The 20871-nt window shown below is 35.0% G+C and overlaps 1 protein-coding gene across 1 annotated transcript in view; it reads right to left on the bottom strand.

Annotated features, from left to right (window-relative positions):
• LOC132095136 (potassium voltage-gated channel subfamily H member 8-like) overlaps positions 1-20871 on the bottom strand; it is a 104569-nt gene that overhangs the window by 26742 nt on the left and 56956 nt on the right. The window contains exons 2-7 of the mRNA XM_059499918.1: positions 15057-15290; positions 9494-9628; positions 7781-7920; positions 7222-7474; positions 6164-6321; positions 5760-5967 (exon numbers count right to left, since the gene is read on the bottom strand). Of these exons, the coding sequence (XP_059355901.1) occupies positions 5760-5967; positions 6164-6321; positions 7222-7474; positions 7781-7920; positions 9494-9628; positions 15057-15290 (1128 nt within the window). The remainder of the gene's footprint in view (positions 1-5759; positions 5968-6163; positions 6322-7221; positions 7475-7780; positions 7921-9493; positions 9629-15056; positions 15291-20871) is intronic.

Below are 20871 nucleotides of genomic sequence, written 5' to 3'. Positions count from 1 at the left end.
ATGCTACTATGTGCTGATTTGTTCTTATGTCCATCTTTTTTTTTCTTTTCTTTTTTTCCGTCCTTGTGCTCTACTTTATATCTACTGTGTTTTAAGATAAAGATTTCCATGGTTTGTTCAGATTAAGGATTGTTATTGAGAACAATGCAGCTCCATTTCCATTTCCCTTTTACTTTCTAAAATTATCTTTTGACCAGGCAAAGGAGTATATAAAATGACTACTACTGCCAGTACTATGTAATAGTGCCATTATTGAGAAAGATTTGATATTTGATATTGAATTGGCTTCAAAGTCAGTGTTTTAATTGCCCCCATTACACAAATGGTATTAACCCACCGTATCTCAAATGAGGGCACACCTCAAAGTAATAATATAATTGGTTTAATACTTGATAATATTACACAATAGTTTTCACTTTTATACATGTGCTAATGGTTTTAGCTAGAAGGAATAATGTGCATGTAAAGGACCTACATTGTGAATATTTTAAATAACTAGATGTTATCTTCAACTGTTTCATTTTAATAAAATAATGTTCCTCACTCATTTTCAGGATTACACTTTTCAGTTTTTATAAATGTTACAATTGCCCCAAACTCACAGCCATGATTAAAATCTCATATAGTAGCTGCATTAACATTAACATTTAACATTATTTTCTGTATTATTTACATTCAAAGGCATCAAAAATAATATTTGCTTGTGTGTGTGAAAGCAGTGGATGACTGGTCTGGCCGGGTGAAGCTGATATGTATTAGTGAGAGTGTTTCCTCTAGACACCACTGAGATTTATGCAAGCTTTTCTGTTACATTATTTGTGTAAAGTAAAATAGAAAAATGTGGTTTAGACAATCCAATTGCACTTGATGACAGAGGGCTTAATTATCTATGAAAAACAGCCATCAGCCAGTGCTTGACAAGCTTACCGTCTCTAGAATGAATAGAACAAATGTAAATGTAATACTAGCAAAGAGCATTGCAGAATTTATACCAGTAATGCCTCTGATGGAGCAGGCTACATAAACATATACTTTACATATCCTGCTGTTTATTTAGGAAGGAAATGAAAAATGGACGAATTGTGCCTCAAACCACAAAGACTACCTTAGCTTGTAAATCACTGCTGGAGGAAAAGGGACAAGTAAACAAGAAAGACATACATTTGAATATCTAATATATATAATGTCAGAAAACAAGCTATATGTCTGATATAGTTATGAGGCGCACATTATTTATTCATGACATGGAAAGGGAGCCAAAGAGAAGCCCAAGGGTAATAACATAGGTGACCAAAATTAAAGATAGCTCTTTGAGCAGGAAGAAGTCAAGTAGAAAGGGAAAAGATTCCTTCAAGATAGTGTTAGCTAGGGTTAGGAGTCAAATAAAAGGGAACACTCCAGTAGGAATGTAGGAATCAGTGTTGGGTGAAGAAGGTGAGGGAGATTGATGTGTATGAAGAGGATATTAAAATGCCTGTAATAATAAGACTGAAAGGATAATACATTTCTTGCAGTGGGGGATCTCTGTTCTCTTCCAAACCACTTAAAAAGGAATCAAGAGTTTTGACAGATTTTACAGTATGATTTTTACAGCCAACTTGAAAATCCTCTCTAGTCTCTCAAGGTCTGCTGGGCAGCTAGCCATTAAAAAGAATAGCGTTCTGCTGAGGTGAGTCCAGTGAAGTGAGCAATATGGAGGAAAAAAAAAAAGATCGAGAGGGAGGCACAAAGCAACCAGAGATCAATCAGCTTCTGGAGGAACCATCAGAGAAACCTTTCATTATTGATACAGCAAAACTCCAGTCCATTTACAACCTTTATTGCCCTATTTCCAAGGCAGATAGAGGCAGCACTACTCAAAGCTATTTGAGTATTTGAGTAAAAGTATTTCATTATCATTAGGGATGCACCGATACCACTTTTTTTCAGAACGAGTCTGATACCCATACTTTCATTTTTGGTACTCATCGATACCAATACTGATACCTGCATTTCCACACCATTTGTCATTTTTTAACAAACGTTGGCTACAGAGACAAAATAATAAAAATAGTAAGAAGAAGAAGAAGAATCATGTTAGTTGGCTTCATTTAGCAAACAGATATTTCCTTCAGATATTTCCACACTTAATTATACCTGTTAAAATGTATTGTATAAGCTTTTGTTACTTTCACTGTTCATTTTAAAGGTCCCGTTTTTCACGCTTTTTTGAAGCTTTGATTGTGTTTACAGTGTGCAATATAACATGTTCATGTTTTGCGTGTAAAAAAACACAGTATTTTTCACACAATTCACCTATATGTATACCGCTGTTTTCACTGTCACAAAAACGGGCTGATGAATTCCTTGTTCTATAAAGTCCCTCCTTCAGAAATATGTAACGAGCTCTGATTGTGCCAGCGGTTCCTGTGTTGTGATTGGACACCAGCTTAGAGCAGGCTGACCTCCTGGTAACGCGATTGGGCTAGTTTTGGACTAGTTTTGAGAAGCAAATGGGCAGGAGCATGTGCTGGAGATGTACTTATAATCACAGGAGAGTTTTTACTGACGAGATGCGCATGAAAATCGCATTTGTTTTTTTGCACAGCCCTAACATCTAGTTAACAAAGCTAAACAGCGTTGCCCTTTGTGTAGTAAGTTACAGAAACTGTTAAACGCACCAACTTAAATAATAAAATACACTTACCGGTTGTGGTCCATAAACAACGCCTTCTCCAGACAAAGAGGGAACTGCTCCATCTTTCAAGAATAATCTTTTTGCGAATCCGGCATTAAACTGATTGAGATTGAGGAAGTTGTCCTCAGCAAGCTGTCCTCAGCAAAATGTGCTGCACATAGTTTTACATGAGGATTATAATTTTCGGGAACCGAGTTAAACATAAATTGTAACCATTAAGTATAGCGTCCATGGGAAGCCCAAACAAAGATGATTGGACTGTAACTGGTCGTTCGATGTAGGTGAATTCTGTTAAATAAAATATCTCGCTTGGCATTGAACTTTGAGCTTTGGAATTCTACAGATATTTATACTCTAACAACAACATTACACACTAACTAAAGTTTAAAACATGGGATCACGAAGAAGGGGACCTTTAATGGAGCCTCAGAGCTTCTCCATGCAGAAACATTTTCCTAAAATAATGCAGGGAACCACTCGTTATACATTATATGAGTACAGCGTTTTGGTGATTTAATTTGCGTCACACTCACTATGCAGGGACCCTCGCATACAAATGACAATCATAATTTGAAAACAAGCTAAACACGTTTGCATTGGTGCAGAATGAGAGACATTTCTAGCCTAGTGCATTTCACACAGTCTGCTAGTTTCACTTCTGCTTTAATCGTGCATGCTTGATGTTTAAAATAAATGTTGTTTATAGTGAATGCCCATATAATTTTTGTTTGTTTTATATTTACGTTTTAGTAATAATCCGAATGCATGCGCTAATTGAGCGAACAGCAATCACGATCGTACAATAGAAAGTGTGTGCTCTCGGACTCTCTCTCTCTCTCTCTCTCTCTCTCTCTCTCTCTCTCTCTCTCTCTCTCTCTCTCTCTCTTACACATCTCTCGCCCTCCTCACCGTCAAATAACTTTAGTAACTTGTGCACTGTTTTGCTTGCTTGCTTTTTACATATCGACCGAACTACAATATACATACAGTGATGTCTGTGATATATTCACTTGAATGTTTAATATTATATTAATTACTTGCATGTACTTCATAGACATCCTTAATCTCTAATAACTCCATTCTACTCTCTGTTGTCAGTGTTTATTTTTCTGGACACAGCTCTGTTCACACGCTGTGTGGGTGTCGGCTTTTGATATTGGGGCATTTTTACCTGTATCGGTATCGGTGCATCCCTCATCATCAATAACACTGCCTCAGAAAGGCAAATAATAATAGCTGTAAAGAATCAATCTAAAATTGGTCTCAACAGATATAAAACAACTTCTTGTAAATCTGTTACATTTCCAAATTCTACATTTGCCATTTGAAAGCTGAACTGTTACACATTTGAGTCTTGTTAAATGTTGGATGTGTCCTGTATTTCCATGCTAAAATATTCCATCTGCACCTCAGTATTGTAGTACATTATAAAACAGTAGCCTATGCAATAATAACTTATTGAGTCTAATTTAATGGATGCCACCTTATTATATATACATACCCTTAACTTTTTGATTATTTACTTAATTTTCATTGAAAATAAATGCTTTTCTGATGTGATTTAATATTTGAAAAGGGAAAAGGCAGATCCGAACCCGGGTCAATCACGTCAAAATATGCGTGACACACGTTTGAACTTCTGCGCCACTAATAATAAACAACTGATAAAATTATCCACCCCATAAATAAAGTATTAACAAACTTTTATGCAATAAATGTATGATTTAAAAATGAGTATTCCTCCAAAAACATCTACATTTCTGTCTCTTTTAAAGTGTTAGTATATATAATTAGTTGCATTTATAGGGTTATAGCACATTTCTATAATAAGGGGGTTATTATAGAAACCCCCTGGACCTCACTAATTTTCAAAGCCTGGCTACAGCCATGTGTTAGACTTACAGGTGACTTTCTATAAATAACTGCTCAAATAGTATGTGTGAATAGGTTGGAAACTCCTACGTTTTAGGCTTGTGTGTAAATGATTCAATGACTCAAATCATTTATAAAGACCATCCGTAGTTGTGATACTGCACAAATCGGTTCTATGAGTGATTCAATGACTATCTTTTAAAGACACTTGTCGCCACCTACTGCCAACTGTAACCTGAAAAAAAAGACTTGAACCTGAACCAAATTAAAGGACCAGAACTAAATGTTTTATAAAATTATTTTATATATTTAAATAAATATTTTCCCAAGTTTATCTTGGTAAAAAAAAAAAAAGACAATGACCTTAAATAAATTAGGTCCTATGAGGTTAAAGGTCATTGATGTCACCATACACTCTTTTCTCACACCCCCTTTTTTTACCCTTGGTTTTTTTTTCTTATTCATGTATAGGGTAACACATGGGGGATTGAAGAGAGGTTCATTTCTAAGTCAGACTGATGCAGTAATTCACCTGTACATGAAAAAAAAATGAAAAAAGGTACATTTGTTCAGACGTGACACACACTTGAATGATGTTAAGAGAATGTCTTAAATCAGAGACTGTCTCATAAGTGTGCTGTTCGAAGAACCAGAGAGATTGTTCTGTCCTTTTGACAAAAAGCATTATGGCTGGCCTTTTTTTCTCATGTGTCTATCTAATTTAAAAAGCCATTTGCAACTTTATTAAAATCACAATATAATGAGAATCAATCAATATAATGAGAATACATTATTAGTGGCCACACGGATTTAATAATGATCCTTGTATATGATACACTGTGAAAAGAATTCTTTCACATGTGAAAATAAATGAGATGGGTTCTGTCCAATTTAGAAAAAACAAAACAAGGCCTCAGTCTGATCTGTTAGACAGAAGTACTTATGCTAATATATTGTTGATGTTGTTGTTGTGGGAGCTTTAATTTCACTTAGAGTATGTGGTTTAATAAAACATCTATTATAGATATTCAATATTTTTTAGGAGTTTATACCATTCTGAGGAATATTTATAATTCAGCTCAGATAGTATAAGTTATAAACATTGTATTCAAGACTTGTTAGAAGACCTTAAGAATCTGTTTGATTGAATTTTAACTTGAAAGATTGGTACAGCTACTGTATGTTGACAGTTTGTAGATATGGCACTCACCAATGTCCCAGGAACCAGGGCTGTTGTTCTCAATCTCACTGCGGCCGATGACATACCAGACACAGGCCATCCAATGTGCCAGCAAGGCGAACATGGACATAAGTAATGTGAGTACCACTGCGCTGTACTGGGAATAGCGCTCCAGCTTTTGCAGCAAGCGTAGAAGCCGTAACAATCGAACTGTTTTCAGCAGATGAACTCCAAAGTACTAAACACAAAGATATTGAATGTTCAAAAGGAAATCATAGAATGAATAATTATTTAAGATGGCATGACCAACATCATATGAAATGTGGTGTCCCACAAGGCTCTGTGTGAGGGCCGGTAAAACAAAAATATATAGGTTTATAAGGTTGTGAATAAACAGTAAAATTATCTTCAAAATGAGAAAAATCAACACTCACCACACTAACATTGAAGGCGTACAACAGGTCAAAAGGTAGCGCAGCAATCAGATCCACAAAAAGCCAGGTGGTGACATAATGTACACAGATAGAGCGTGCATCATACACCACCTGGCCTGATGTGCTCACAAATGTGGTGCGAAAATTTAATACAATATCTGTAACAGGGATATAAAGAAAAAATATTTTAGAAAAATTAGAAGACACTGATATTTGTTAATTACTATATCACAGAAAAATATTTTTATATTTTATTAATTACCTGGTTCAGTGACTGGTTATAAATGTTTGGTCTGGGTTCTAGTGACTATAATGCTATTAAATAGAAGTAGCAATTACAGCAAATAGTACTTACAAAGATTAGTAAACGCAGCTCCTGCTTTTCTTTAACAGAAAAGCAGAAGCTTTTTTGCAAATCTTTTGATGATACAAATATTTGCTCTGTATTATGAAATTGTGTGTAATGAGCAGTAACAGATTCTGTCATTGAAGACTACTGCTCTTAAGCAGTGCTTATCCTCACTGTGGAATTCTTATATAAAGGTAATGGCTATAAATCTGACATTTTATCTAATGTGTCTGTATATGAGTATTTTCTTCACCTGTATCCTTCAACAGTTACAAACAGAAATCTGACTTTACTAATACATTAATATGATTATTATTTCTGAATTATAAAACGCATATTAAACTTCTATTTTCTGACCTATCCTTCAAAATCTTTTTAGTTTTGATCTCACGATTTTGACGCTTTAGAAATACTAAATGTGTTTTGTGACATTTGTTTAGTAATATCTAGAACATTTGACCAGCTTGGTAATTAAAAGATATCTGGCCGTATATTACCTCTGGTACATAAAAGACGGTCTGACTCACAAATGTACACGCACACCTGAAAAAATAATAGGATGGTGTCCTCTGGGTACTTTATTAGCAGGCATTGGTATTAATCACCCATTATTGAGACATAACAACTTATTTTTGCTAAATTAATGACACAGCAAAAAAACAAATAAAACAAACAAAAAAAAACAATAGGACAGTAAGTTGAGCCTTACCTAACATGAATAGGATTTCTACCAAGATGTCGCTCACACTCGGTGGACTTCTTGGGGTCGACACGTCATCCCGCCCACCAACAACGGTGAAACAGACATTGTAGGGCACAGTAACTGCTACATAAAAAGTGGCTAACAAGATCAGCCAATCCCATCCAGCTTTGAAGGTGCCATAATGGAGGAGAATGAAACGGCTCTTCTGAATGGCTGCCACTTTGTACTCTGGGATGGGAGGCTTCTCACCGAACATGTTCTAAATATGATAGCAATGTTCAGAAATGTTTACTTTTTTTGGATTGTTTTTTCAAGATTTTCATAAACAGTATAATTAGTATGATGTGTGCAGCACAAAAAGAATTAAAGAACTAATCCAACTCATTTCAGAAGAAGTAGTAAATAACTTTGCATCATTGCTGAACACAGCATATTGTTTTATATTTATCTTTACATTATTTTTGTAGTTCCTTTTTATTTCCTACAGTAATGTTTTCTACTTGAATTATTCTTAAGGTCTTAAGTCTGAATTATAAGAATTTAAGTGTGTCTAACTGGGTCTTACATTGTTGATCTTGAGTTTGCTCTTGTCTTGCTTCTGCAGGTGTCCAGACAACTGGTAAAGCACAGCTCTGCTGCGTCGCCGGTTGGTATTGAAGCCTGGTGGCTGCGTGACCTTGTGCACCTCCAGCCCCGTCTCCTCGTCTGAGCAGAGAACAGCCATATGTTTTAGTATATTAGTATATTTCATTTCTGAATTGTTTGACTCAACACACTAAACAACGTCAAGTTAGCGTTAATGTGCATCGGTAGCACAGATAAGCATAGATAATATATTTCCACCATTACTTTTAAGATCCTATAGCTTAATTTTTTATCCATAACCCTCTGAATGACCGAAATTACACTGAAATCACTATTACATTTAGCTATTAACACTGTCTGCCCAAAACAAATTACATTCACATTCATTATTTATCAAGGTTTTGTAAATATTACAGAAGAGAAATGCATCCAATGAAAAACAGCAACTTAAAAATTTTATTATTTTTGAACAATTATGAACACAGATAAAGTACACTGTGGGAAATAAACATGCACATTTATAATAATCAATTCAAGTCTTTAGAAGCTCTCTGAAAAATCTCATCCTGTCTGCTGCACCAGGGGTGTTCAGAGTCATTCAGATTTGTTTTATTATTTTATCTAATTCCATTCCCTACCTGCAAGATTGTTAGAACACAAACACATCTCAAGCTCCAAAATTACACACACACACACACACACACACACACACACACACACTCACACACAAAAAGTACTATATTTTCAACTATTTTTAGCAAACATTGAGTATATTTGGCGTGGTCAACATAATTAAGAATGTAACTCTCACTCTTTTTAAATTGATTCATGTTATTCACTTTTAATGAGGTGACATCATTGACCAGTTATATATTACTCCTAATGCCAGTACATTGTTTATCCTTCAGCCAAATGAACAGTAACCGTGCTTTCAAGCTCAGGACACTAAAGGGAGCTTCACACCTCCATGCCAAGCTTTCTTCATGGCCCTCCCTGTGTCTTGTGCATGTCTTTCCATCTCTCTCTTTATCAGTCTACAGTTCACTCTTTCTCTCTGAGGAGGAGAGGTGTCAGGATTACTGTAACAGCGAGCACCACATGAGATGCTGCTGGCCTGTATAGAAGCATCCAAAACACACAAATCTGTATCCAAGAACGAGAGAGGGAATGAGAAACAGAGGATTAGCTTGCTAAGTATGACTCTGACTACACCAGGTGTTTGAGATGTGTTTGAATATTAGTGGAATTTAGGCTCTACTGTATAAAGCCATTTTTGACTCTCTTGTTTTTCTTTCTTTATATCATTGTTTTCTTTGTTCTACACAACAACAATAAAAACGTGTTTTCATTTTGTATTTTGAAAGGTTACCCACATTACTGAAGGTATCTGAGAAACTGGATCAACAAGCAGCAAATTATGTAAGAATCAATGTAATGTAATGGCTTCTACGTTCTGTAAACCACCAGCACAAAGAAGGTTTACTAGTAAAGAACTAGATAATCAAAACTAGGGATCCAATGATAAAAAGTTGGCTGATAACTACTATATAAATTCTATATTTTATAATACATTTTATAATATTGGAACTTAAAAAGGTTTTCCTATGACATTAGTCTGTAAAACCATGTTTTTGCTTCAAATTGGAATATTTATTTATTTGGTAAATCCCATCATTCAGGTGGTGACACTCACCTCTTTCTGGGCTCTGTTCTTCATCTTGGACTTTCTTATTGTCTGTTATATCCTTGTGTGATACTAGAAAGAGCACCACCTCTCCCTTCTCATTCTTTATGGGCACAATATCCAGAAGACACCAGAACTGAGTTCCTGTCGAAACACAATATCCATAATAGCTGTCAAGAGTTCAAACTCAAAATGAACATTCAATATTGACACACATTTATTGACAGGCATTTACAGTACTCAGCCTTATATTTAGACCAGGCTTTATGTTTAAAATTGTATTATAGATAAATAAATGATATGATATGACCTAGACTACTTATTAGTTTTAGTCTAAATCAAAACTATCTTTTGTCAGGGGTTCTCTCAGTTGGCTGTACTGCCTTCATTTCCCATGAGCCCTTATTTGTAGCTTGAGTTAAACTGAACACATGGAAAATTTATTTTTGCAGCTCTAGACTTAAATAGCAATAGTAAATAGCAAAAGCAGCACAGAAGGACATCTCAAAGTCACTGTCATCTAAAGTGCTTCGTATCCTGTCTGGCAGGAGAATCTCATATGAATCCATTAGATTTTAGCGACTGAATCTAGGGCTGCAATAACTAATTGATGAAACTTTTTTAAAAAATGCCAACAAATCATTTCATTATCAATTAGTTGGGTCTTTATGCTTATCACAGAGAATATCCATCACTGACATCAAATACCAATAAAAAAATGTAAAAAAAAAAACTATTTCAATGAGAAAAACACATTAGACAATGGTGGAGTTCACAGGATGAGCAGTGCAACACAAAAGCAAGTTGTCTGAAGTTTGGGAGCGCTCTACAGTCAGTGTTCATTAGTATATAGATTTATGTACAGTAGATCCTGGATAAATATATTTATTTTCCCATTAAAATAATAATGTAAACAAATTGCAAACTGAAATGTCTAAATATTTTTATGTATTTTTATTAAATTATTTTGCTCCAAAAGACAGCTTCAATAATAAAATAGGCATTCAGCAAAATTCAACTCTTTAATGTGATAATAATAGTTTTGCTATTAATAATAGTCATTTTTTGCAACAGAAGAAAACATACAATTAGTTGTTATATTTAGCTAGATATCATTTTTAGATGTGTTTAGTTCCTTATCTCTCTAATCTCTGATTTCTTTGATCTGAACAAAGACAGTGTTCAACGTGGCTCAAACATAATTAAAAAAAAAGTTAATTATCTCTTCAAAACATGTTCATCTCCTGTCTTTTTCTTATTGAGTGGTCTGATTTGTTGTTTCTGAGCATTTAGCATTCCCAGAATTTTTGTTTTAATAGTAAATCACAGTTTATATATGTAGTCTCTTGACAGGTGAGCAGAACATGTCTTGACTGCTGAGCACAGAATTCCCTGTTTTGTGTCTGTGTGTATTTGTGAGCACACATGCAGGCTCTCTGACGTTCTGCAGCTGCTCAACATTATGCCACAGTATCATAACATGCCTCATTAAATCGAGACGGAGGGAGACGGAAAGAAAGAGGTAGAACATGCTTGGTTGGAAGATGGAGTCCCTAATGATACACAGTTCTGTGTGTGTGTGTGTGTGTGTGTGTGTGTGTGTGTGTGTGTGTGTGTGTGTGTATCAACAAGCCCTTTCATTAGGCACAGCTTGAGTCGAGAGAAGTAAATTTCAATAAGAAAAGAATGCATTTCATTGAACCAGCGGTCAGAGACCGACCATAGGCCATGTAACACAATGAGCAATAAGTAAAAAAAAAACACTTAATAAGGTCTAAGAACAGCAACATGCCAACCTATGAATAAAGCATGTGCTGCTGACAATAGGTAAATGCAATAAATTGATTTATCCCACATGTGGTGAACATCTAAGATCAACAATGAATGATTAAACAGCCACTAGTTTGACTGCACAATGGACTGAAGGTTGTTATGATTATTACTGGCCAATAAGGGTCAGGTATCATTCTTAAACCTCACATAAGAGCTATTTAATACACTGCATGAACTGCATTGTATCTCAAAGCACTTGCTATTTACTGATGTTTTTAAAGTGTGGATTTGAATTTTAAACTGCCACAGTTTGTGATTAAAGGGCCATAGAGTATACAGCAATAATAAAACACAACAGGGTTTTGCCTTCAATGCTGCAGTTAATAACAGCAAGAACCAAACTATTAGGTGTTTCCTGTGAATTTCATGTACAGGAATTTTCAGCTACTCAAAACCAAAGCTACTCTGAAACAGCAGTCAATTCAAGTTATTATTTTGAAACCGTAGTTAGCTACACTACAACCTACAAACAAAACATGAAGTACTGAATTACTTATGTAACTTATGTGTTTATGAATAAACATACACCCAACTGAATAAATGAATCATATTCAAGTCATTAAAACCAGTGAGGGGTTTTGAATGAATTAACAATCTAAGATAGAAAGTAGCTTATTTAACCAGTTTTATTTTTCAGTCTAGACCCACCAGGGTGCATGCAGAGTCCTTAGCACACATCTCAAAACATTTACTGTTTCTATAGCAACCAGGATTTCTAACAGCAAGCTGAAGTGACGCGCTGACTTTACTAATTAGTGATTGGCTCTTTTGCTCAGAAGGCGGGGCTTAATTCGATAGAGCAGCTAAATTTAGTGTTGCATTTTTCCCCCTTCAAAACTATATGTGTGACACGTCTTAGGTATTCTATAGTATTTGATATTAGTGTATGAGAGGTAACCATTCGGGATGAATCGATTCATTAGAATGAATCAGACTTTCCAGCGCTATCTACAAATGAGAAAAAGAGTGAAAAAGGACCGTTTAAGTAGACGCTTTCATTCCTCACTGAGTTCATACATTGAAACAGTGATGTTGCATTTGCCGAGCTACTACGCACTGTAAAAATAATTATTGGAAAAGCTGCACTAGTTTTAAAACAGCTAAACTGTCAACATTGTCACGATACTATAAAACACAGAGCGTGAGATGGTGCCGGGAAGTAATTGAATCTGAAATAATGATCGCCAAAGGCAATGCTATAAAAAAGTTCAGATTGCTTCAGAAGACATGGATTAAGTATAATATCTAATAATATAATAATGAAAATAAATAAAAACAAAGCAGTCCTTTAAATGATTCATAAGATGATTTAATTCTCTCTGCTGAAAGACAATATAACCATCACAGAAAATTGTAAGGGTTTCCACTACAAATACCATTACAATCTTTACAAACCATCAACTTTTAACTATTAAAACCATTTAAAAATGGTTTTCTGTAGTGTGTTTTTTGGGACATATTCCATTAGGATTTATTGGTTTCAACGAGCCACTGATAGAAGGTGATCAATTACCAGTAGAGACCGACATGGGTCCATTACTGTTTCTATCAGTAAAGCCATTAAAAATTTTGTGATGGTGTCTATTGTTTTTTCAGCAGGGCTATATGTATTTCACCACCATTAAATGACTGATTGTTCAATTGTCATTCTTATTTTATTGTATTATTATTATTATTTAATTATTTAATTCATGTCAAAGTGATAATTGAATCTGCATCTGACAGTTTGTTAAGGTTCTTTATCTTACAGAGGCCTGACAGTGTCTCAATGCAACATGGCAGCCATGCAACAGGGAGAATTTACAGCAGCTATGATCTTTTATTCTTTTTGAACCATGTGCAACCTCAACCTGAACCTGGAGGTCACGAGAGGTGTGTGAGACGTGTTTTGGCTAGTGCCAATGTTTAGAAGTCCTTTGACTCAGTGACAAAGTGGCAGGAGTGTTGTTGTGGCTGATGCACAGAGGCGACGTGATGAGTTCTGTTTGGGACTGCAGTGGCTTGCCCAGACAATCCACAATCAAACCTTACAAACTGGAAAGAATACACAAATAGCCTATTCTCTTTGATAAGACAACAAATAGCTGCTGAGTATCTCTTACATACCTGTACCAGCCAAATGAATGGATCGGACTCTGTGAATACAGACTGCAGGGGGAACATTTTCTCTGATGAATGTTGCACGAATGCTAAATTGAAGTGAATCAGGTGAGAAATCGGTTGTCAACGGTTCAGTGTTTCGAGAATATTTTGCTCTAAATATCTGCCAAATTCTCTCCACCTGTTCTGTTGTCTGATAGGGGTTGACAGAGAGGACTACGCTGTATGTTCACAGCAATTCACAGTGGTCTCCTGGTACACAGACGGAATTGTGTTCTCTTGACCGCAGGTGGGAAAAAAACATGGATGGCATTAACTATACGACACGCTGTGCTCCTTCTGATATGATTTTATCGTAATCTATGCTCAGCTGCTCCAGACACACATTAAAGAACACAGCAGGCATTTAAAGCCAATTTGTTCAAATATGTACAGTGTGTAGTCTGGACTGAAATTTTATTTGGGCATTTACTGTGAGGGAAGCTTACTTTTAAAATGAGCCATTGTAGATGTTTTCCTTTCGGATCTGTTTAATATAAGCTCAGACTGCATTTATTCAGTTTTTACATTTTATCATCCATATAAATGGCAAGCACTCAAATGTCTAATGGTCTAAACAAATCAATGAGTAAGGCATAATGTTCCTAACATACTTACCCTATCTCTCTTATTACACTGCTACTTACTTGATAGGTAAATGCACATGAAATATTGATTTGAGTTTCAATTATTTTATTAGACAATAGAGAAAATCTAATGTAGCACAGCTATGTTAGATATCATTTTCCTTAATGTCAGTTATAAAAGATTTAACAGCAGAACAAACTGTTCCAGAAAGCTGCATCAAATAATCTATTTCCTCAAGACTGGAAGAAAATCTTGGGTTGATTACATTTAAAATGTATTTTTCTATACGTCACTTGGTTCTGCTATTTTCTTTGTATCCCTCCATTGCCCCACTGTGTTAATTATTTCATTATCGCCTGCAGCTATGCCTGCTTTGTCACTCTAATCAATTCAGTATAGCAAATTCCTTTCTGATTAATTAATTTTAAAGTTTGCTTTGATTTGGTGTTCTTATCCACGGCATTACTATAGTGATTTAATTGCTTCAGCATCTTCTTTAATTAACTCCTTTTCGGAATGTTACATTTAATTCTTAATAATAACTTTAATATTATTAACAATAGTAACTGATAATTAAATAATTAATAGTTTAATTTATTATTAATCAAATTTATATTTTATATTTACATTTTTAAATTTTATATTTCAATAATAAATGAATAAATAACTGTTTATTGGGTGAAATAGCATACCATTCAAGCATTTTTGGCATGCAATATCTGTTAACGCTTTATTTCACAGTCTCCTTGTTACACGTTACATGTACTTACTATTATAATAACAATAAATAATGCATAACTACATGTAACTAACACTAAAGCAGACCCTCAACCTAACCCTTTAGTGAGTACATGTATACTTATATGTATAATTACACTGTAACAAGCATGTAGTAAGTTTTAGGATGGACTAATACTATTTAGGATAGATATTATGGGAATTGGAATAAATTCTTGGTAATTTGCTTTTGGTGCAGGAGACAAAGGCATATAATTAAAGAAGAGTCTCCTACCTCCTTTTTTGTAGAAGACCAGTTCTGTCTTAAACTCCCGCCTTTCGTCCAGTGCGCCCTGGATCTGTGCCATCAGTTTATCACTGGTCTCCGGCCCATACAGGAAATGACACGCACAGCTCTTCTGCATCAGTTCTGCACGGGCATAGCCAGTGAGTTCACAGAAGCCATCAGAACAATACACGATGGGATACAGAGACTGGACCTGCGCGTTCCCCAGCACAAAGTTACTGTCTGTGAAAGAAAAACAACAAAGAGAAGGACATAAAAGTCTGCTCATGAGAAATGCAACAAAGTTATTTGCATTTCAACACTCAGTATATTCAACAAAAGCCCAGAATAAAAGAGTTATTGACTTCACAGCAGCTGTTCAAATTTTTAAAATGCAATGAAACAAAAGTAATAAGAGTTAACAGAAATCTCTTGTGCTAGCGATATTTTCTCCAGCTCTGTTTTCACACTCACCCCAGACTCACTGGAGGCCTGAACATTTTGCGCATCCTCTCAACAATGCTTTAAGGTACCTTTAAGCACTTTCCACAAGCCTACTGGGAATCTGTTTTGTCTGCAGCGATCTGACCTTTTGATAGATGTCTGAATGAATGTGACAGGAGTGAAGAAACTAGCCATTTCTACACTGTGATTGCGGTGAGCTTTCTGTTAATGATTATCAGAAACATTTTGGTTTGCAGTCTATGTAATGGTTTGTATTGCATTAAGTGAATGTATGTTTGGTTTATGTTGATATTTCTGCAATTTTCCTCTGAATATGTAATAAATACAAGGACAGTATATAGGTTATAGCATATCAAAGTTGTATACAGTAGCCCCCCAAAATATGAATGCATTGGAAAATACTAAAACAAGTTGCATCTGTCAACAAATGCAGCTAGACATTTTCTCAGAACTAACTTCTCTTTTAAAGCAAATTTCTTCTTGAGAATTTATATATTTATTGTAATTAATACTGTACATTAGTACTGTACAAGGGCCACTGCACTGAGTAGATAAAAAAAAATCCATATGCCTGAGATTTCAAGATTTCAAGGTGCAGAGTCAAAATAACATGATTCAGATCTGAAAGTGTGAATGATGAAACAAGAACAAGCACTGAATCAAGCACAAATATGCCTTAACTTTAGACTGCACGTATTCTGAAGCATGGCGTTTCCTCGTCAACAGAGAGAAAAGAAAGATTAAATAAATTAGACATCATGAATGACAAAGAGAATTGAATGTGCTGCCTTTATTCATCTGCAGTCATTAAATCATCTCTTAGGGCTACGAAGTAATAATCATATTCTCACCAATCGAATATTTATTGCTTCGTGCTGAGGTGCAAATATTGATCCATCGGCTGTTGGGCGCCCCTCTCCCTCTCTCTCTATGTGTTTAATATTTCACAGGGTTATGAACGGGAGCAGATTTATCCATGACTGTGATATTTAAAATGGAGAGGTGATCTACAGATTGATTTTCATACTATAATAAAGTGGAGGGAGCAGGTGAGAAAAACTACCAATCACATCCTCAAGACAACAACACAAAGAAGTCAGCAGAATAGCTTTTCAGGCTGTGGAGAAAGGATGGAGAGAACATTAAAAAAGATATATATTTTTTCCTTATAGCATTATATCATTTTTTTTTTTTAAATCAATAAAAAAAAGTTTTTTTTCATAAAAAATATAAAAAGGGGTCAATAATAAATAACTATATGTATAAAAAATATTATATATATATATATATATATATATATATATATATATGTGTGTGTGTATGTGTGTGTGTGTGTGTGTGTGTGTGTGTGTGTGTGTGTGTGTGTGCGTGTGTGCGTGTGTGTGTGTGTGTGTGTAACATTAATGATAATAAATAATAGTAAGAATACATATACCCACACATATACAAATATATGCAAACAGTTATGTTGTTACAAAGACTTTTATACTGTAATATCATCACAATTAATTAGAAAAAAATAAAATAAAATAAATCTTATCTTTATTTTATGTCCCAGTCCAACAAGAGGAGAGCAAAAAATTTTCACTATCTGGTATTGACACTTTTTTTTTTTTTTGCCAGTCTTTTACTATATCTTTTTTCATATTAATGTTTACTTATTTCATTGGTGAGTAGCCATCATTGACTGGCAATACAAATAAAGGTGAAGAACAGTCAGGCTGGTATCCCAGATGGTTCAGTTGATAAACTGCATTTCAAATATTGAAATGTGTCTCTTTATGATGTGGTGTGTACATGAGCAGTGACACGTCTGCATTTTCGTAGTTAGTATTGGCTCATGTTTTCTCTGCAACTTCCTGTTTATCCTAGTTACTCTGCATTGAATGATGCAAATCCCACTAACAAGCTCTTCCATATGAGTTTTAATAAATCTACCTGCTTTTGCTGTGATGAAACATTACCAATGTAAAAAAAAAAGATCTGGGTGATTTATGCAGGACCCCTGGGATGGACAAAACACTCTCATCTAAAGTGGTTAACAAATCTCTCTGCGACTGAATAGAGAGATAAATGACACAACAGATGGGCAAAATAAACACTAGAAATCTTGTTTACCAGACAATATGAAAATACTGTTTACTTTTATTGTTACATTTCAGATTTGATGGTTCCTAGAGATTATGTCACCATTGAAGTTGCCTAAACCGCATGAATCCACTCCACATCTCTCTCTTTCTCTCTTGCACACATTCGTCAAGTAATAGAAAAGAAGCTGGAATTAATATTTTGATATTCAAATGTCTGTCTTTCCCCTCTTTCTTATTTTCTTATATATCTATATATCTTTTTAATGAGGTAACTTGACACTACACCACTAATCTGAACTATGAATTGCATACAGCTTTTTCAATTATCTAATGCTTCAAACACGCCACTCATGGTTGTAAAGGTCTAATGCGTATTGTTTTATGGCTAGACAAGATATATTACCTAAGTTTATTGTTTAATGAGCTTGTTTTACAAATTAAAAAATAGAATTGATGCATAATGTATGATTGGTCACTTGTTTTTATGGTTCAGCTCAGTCAAAGTGACTTTGGAGATCAGGTGGAGTCATGAAGTCTCCTGATATATTTGCTATGATATTACAAAATAATATATATACAGTACAGACCAAAAGTTTGGACACACCTTCTCTTTCAAAGAGTTTTCTTTATTTTCATGACTATGAAAATTGTAGATTCACACTGAAGGCATCAAAACTATGAATTAACACATGTGGAATTATATACATAAAAAAGTGTGAAACAACTGAAAATATGTCATATCGTAGGTTCTTCAAAGTAGCCACCTTTTGCTTTGATTACTGCTTTGCACACTCTTGGCATTCTCTTGATGAGCTTCAAGAGGTAGTCACCTGAAATGGTCTTCCAACAGTCTTGAAGGAGTTCCCCGAGAGATGCTTAGCACTTGTTGGCCCTTTTGCCTTTAGTCTGCGGTCCAGCTCACCCCTAAACCATCTCGATTGGGTTCAGGTCCGGTGACTGTGGAGGCCAGGTCATCTGGCGCAGCACCCCATCACTCTCCTTCTTGGTCAAATAGCCCTTGATGCCTTCAGTGTGACTCTACAATTTTCATAGTCATGAAAATAAAGAAAACTCTTTGAATGAGAAGATGTGTCCAAACTTTTGGTCTGTACTGTATATATAGCAGATTCTTCTGCTTTCTCTGTATGGTTTCACATAGACTCATTTTAATGACTTTTTTGTCTTCTTTATCTCCACTGCTTTGCCTGTGGCTTTTTCTCCCTCAGAGATTATATCAATTGTACAAAATACATTTAATTCCCCCTGAATTTTAGATAAAAAGCTTTACTTTATCAACAAAACTCAAAAGCAAGCCTGCTGTGTATACATTTGATGGTTTGTACTTTGCTCTTTGCACTTGGCCTGGGGGCTATAAAGCAACTTTTTTCAAAAATGTTATTTCAGGTAATAACAAGAATATATCATTTTTTACTTTTGAATAGCCAGCTAGACTGGTGAGTTCTAGACCCAGACCCATGATGAAAGTTGCATTAATCTGTATGACAGGTTGGAAAAACAGTAAGTGAAATGGGCAAGATCCAGAGCATCTAAGTGTACTGCTTCTTCATGAAATATGCTCATTTACTTGTATGAATTTAACAGCCACTTTTACATAAAATATATATCTTGAATTCACTGAAAATTGCTTTGAATAAAAGTATCTGCTAAATACATAAAATATTAAATGCATTTTAAAAGTAACAGTGCCACTAGGTTGTCATTCTTTCATACAATCAAATCTAGCATGCAGTGCTGATAAATGCTTCAAATAAAGCATAACTGACATTAAGCTGGTTTGAAGCCTCTATTCATGATCTGAGTGAAAAAGTGATTGAAAGTCTTTTGAAAACTAAAATTGTTCTCTGATACTGCACAGTTGCAATGCTTTTGTAGTGAGTTAAAAAAAAAAAAAAAAAGAACTGTTATGTATTCTCAAGGTAAGATCATTCGTAATGTACGTAATGTACCAAATCAGTATTCACCAATAACTTGTTTTATTTATGTCCAACTGATGAGACAGGAATATTAGGGACTAGTTTGTCATTATTGGTGGCTCTGAATAATGTAATGCTTGAGAAGGTTTAATTTTATAATGCTATGAATGAGAATGAATTCGTAATTAGGAATAAAGAGCAATTTACATATACATTAATTGAACTGCAATGCCTCAAGAATGAAGAAGCTTGAATGTTTCTGGATGTTTCAATACAAGAGTACTCAAAGCAGACAAGTAAGAAGAGATCTCAGATTTTGGAAATGCTGCATGTAAACAGCCTCTGCTAAGCAGACATCTTGCTACAGGGCAAAAGAACCAAAGGGACCTTGATGAATAAAATAACAAGACTTCCAGCGATTTCCCATAAATAATGAACTATTTCATGATGGAGTGTGGTGTGTGTGTGTGTGTGTGTGTGTGTGTGTGTGTGTGTGTGTGTGTGTGTGTGTGTGTGTGTGTGTGTGTGTGTGTGTGTGTGTGTGTGTCTTATGTTAGTTGGTGGATCAGGTTCAGAGATCATGCTAAGATTTCATAAACAGATATTTCATTTTAAATATCTGTTTTTACCATATCCAGTGAAAGAGTAAGAAAACCTGCATTATAGCTCAAGCTGCAAATTTCCTCTGCATTAAGATGCAGTTATGCATATGTCCAGCTGGCTAATGAGAGGTCTATAATCTGAGTCACTATATGTTATTTGTTTATTGCCTTTGAACTGATTTTAATGATGGCACACTTGCCATTGCTTGTGGGTTTAGCTGCACATGCTTTCAGGGGTCATATGTTTGTTGATAATGATGAAAAGCTCTACAGGAAAGATTGTGTGAGAAGTCCTTAAACATGGCCATGTTTTATGCAAAAGACTAACTTTGGGTATGTGGTCACTCATTTAGAGCAAATTCATGTGCATTCATATGTGTTGTGAATTACAGAGAAAAACTTTCATGAGATGCTGTTCTGTTCATTCTGCGTACAGATGAGATTCTGAAGTGTGCTTCCAATGGACACTTTACATGAGGCCACAGGGGAGAGGATTTGTGAATGACAGTGAGACGACAATATGGCAATATGATGACTGGAGTATATCTGGATTACATTCATACTACACACAGTCATGCTAATGTAAATATTGTAGAATATACTTTTTTTAAGTCAATTAATCATTGATTCAATCAAAACCAGAGATTCGTTTGAAATGACAATACTTTGTTGCTCGGATATGTGTGACAGTTATGCTGTGTTGCTGTGGAACTATTTTTGTGAACTGATTAAC

This window comes from Carassius carassius, chromosome 19, assembly GCF_963082965.1.
Source record: "Carassius carassius chromosome 19, fCarCar2.1, whole genome shotgun sequence".
Taxonomy (NCBI): domain Eukaryota; kingdom Metazoa; phylum Chordata; class Actinopteri; order Cypriniformes; family Cyprinidae; genus Carassius; species Carassius carassius.
This window is presented reverse-complemented; position numbering and strand designations above follow the sequence as displayed.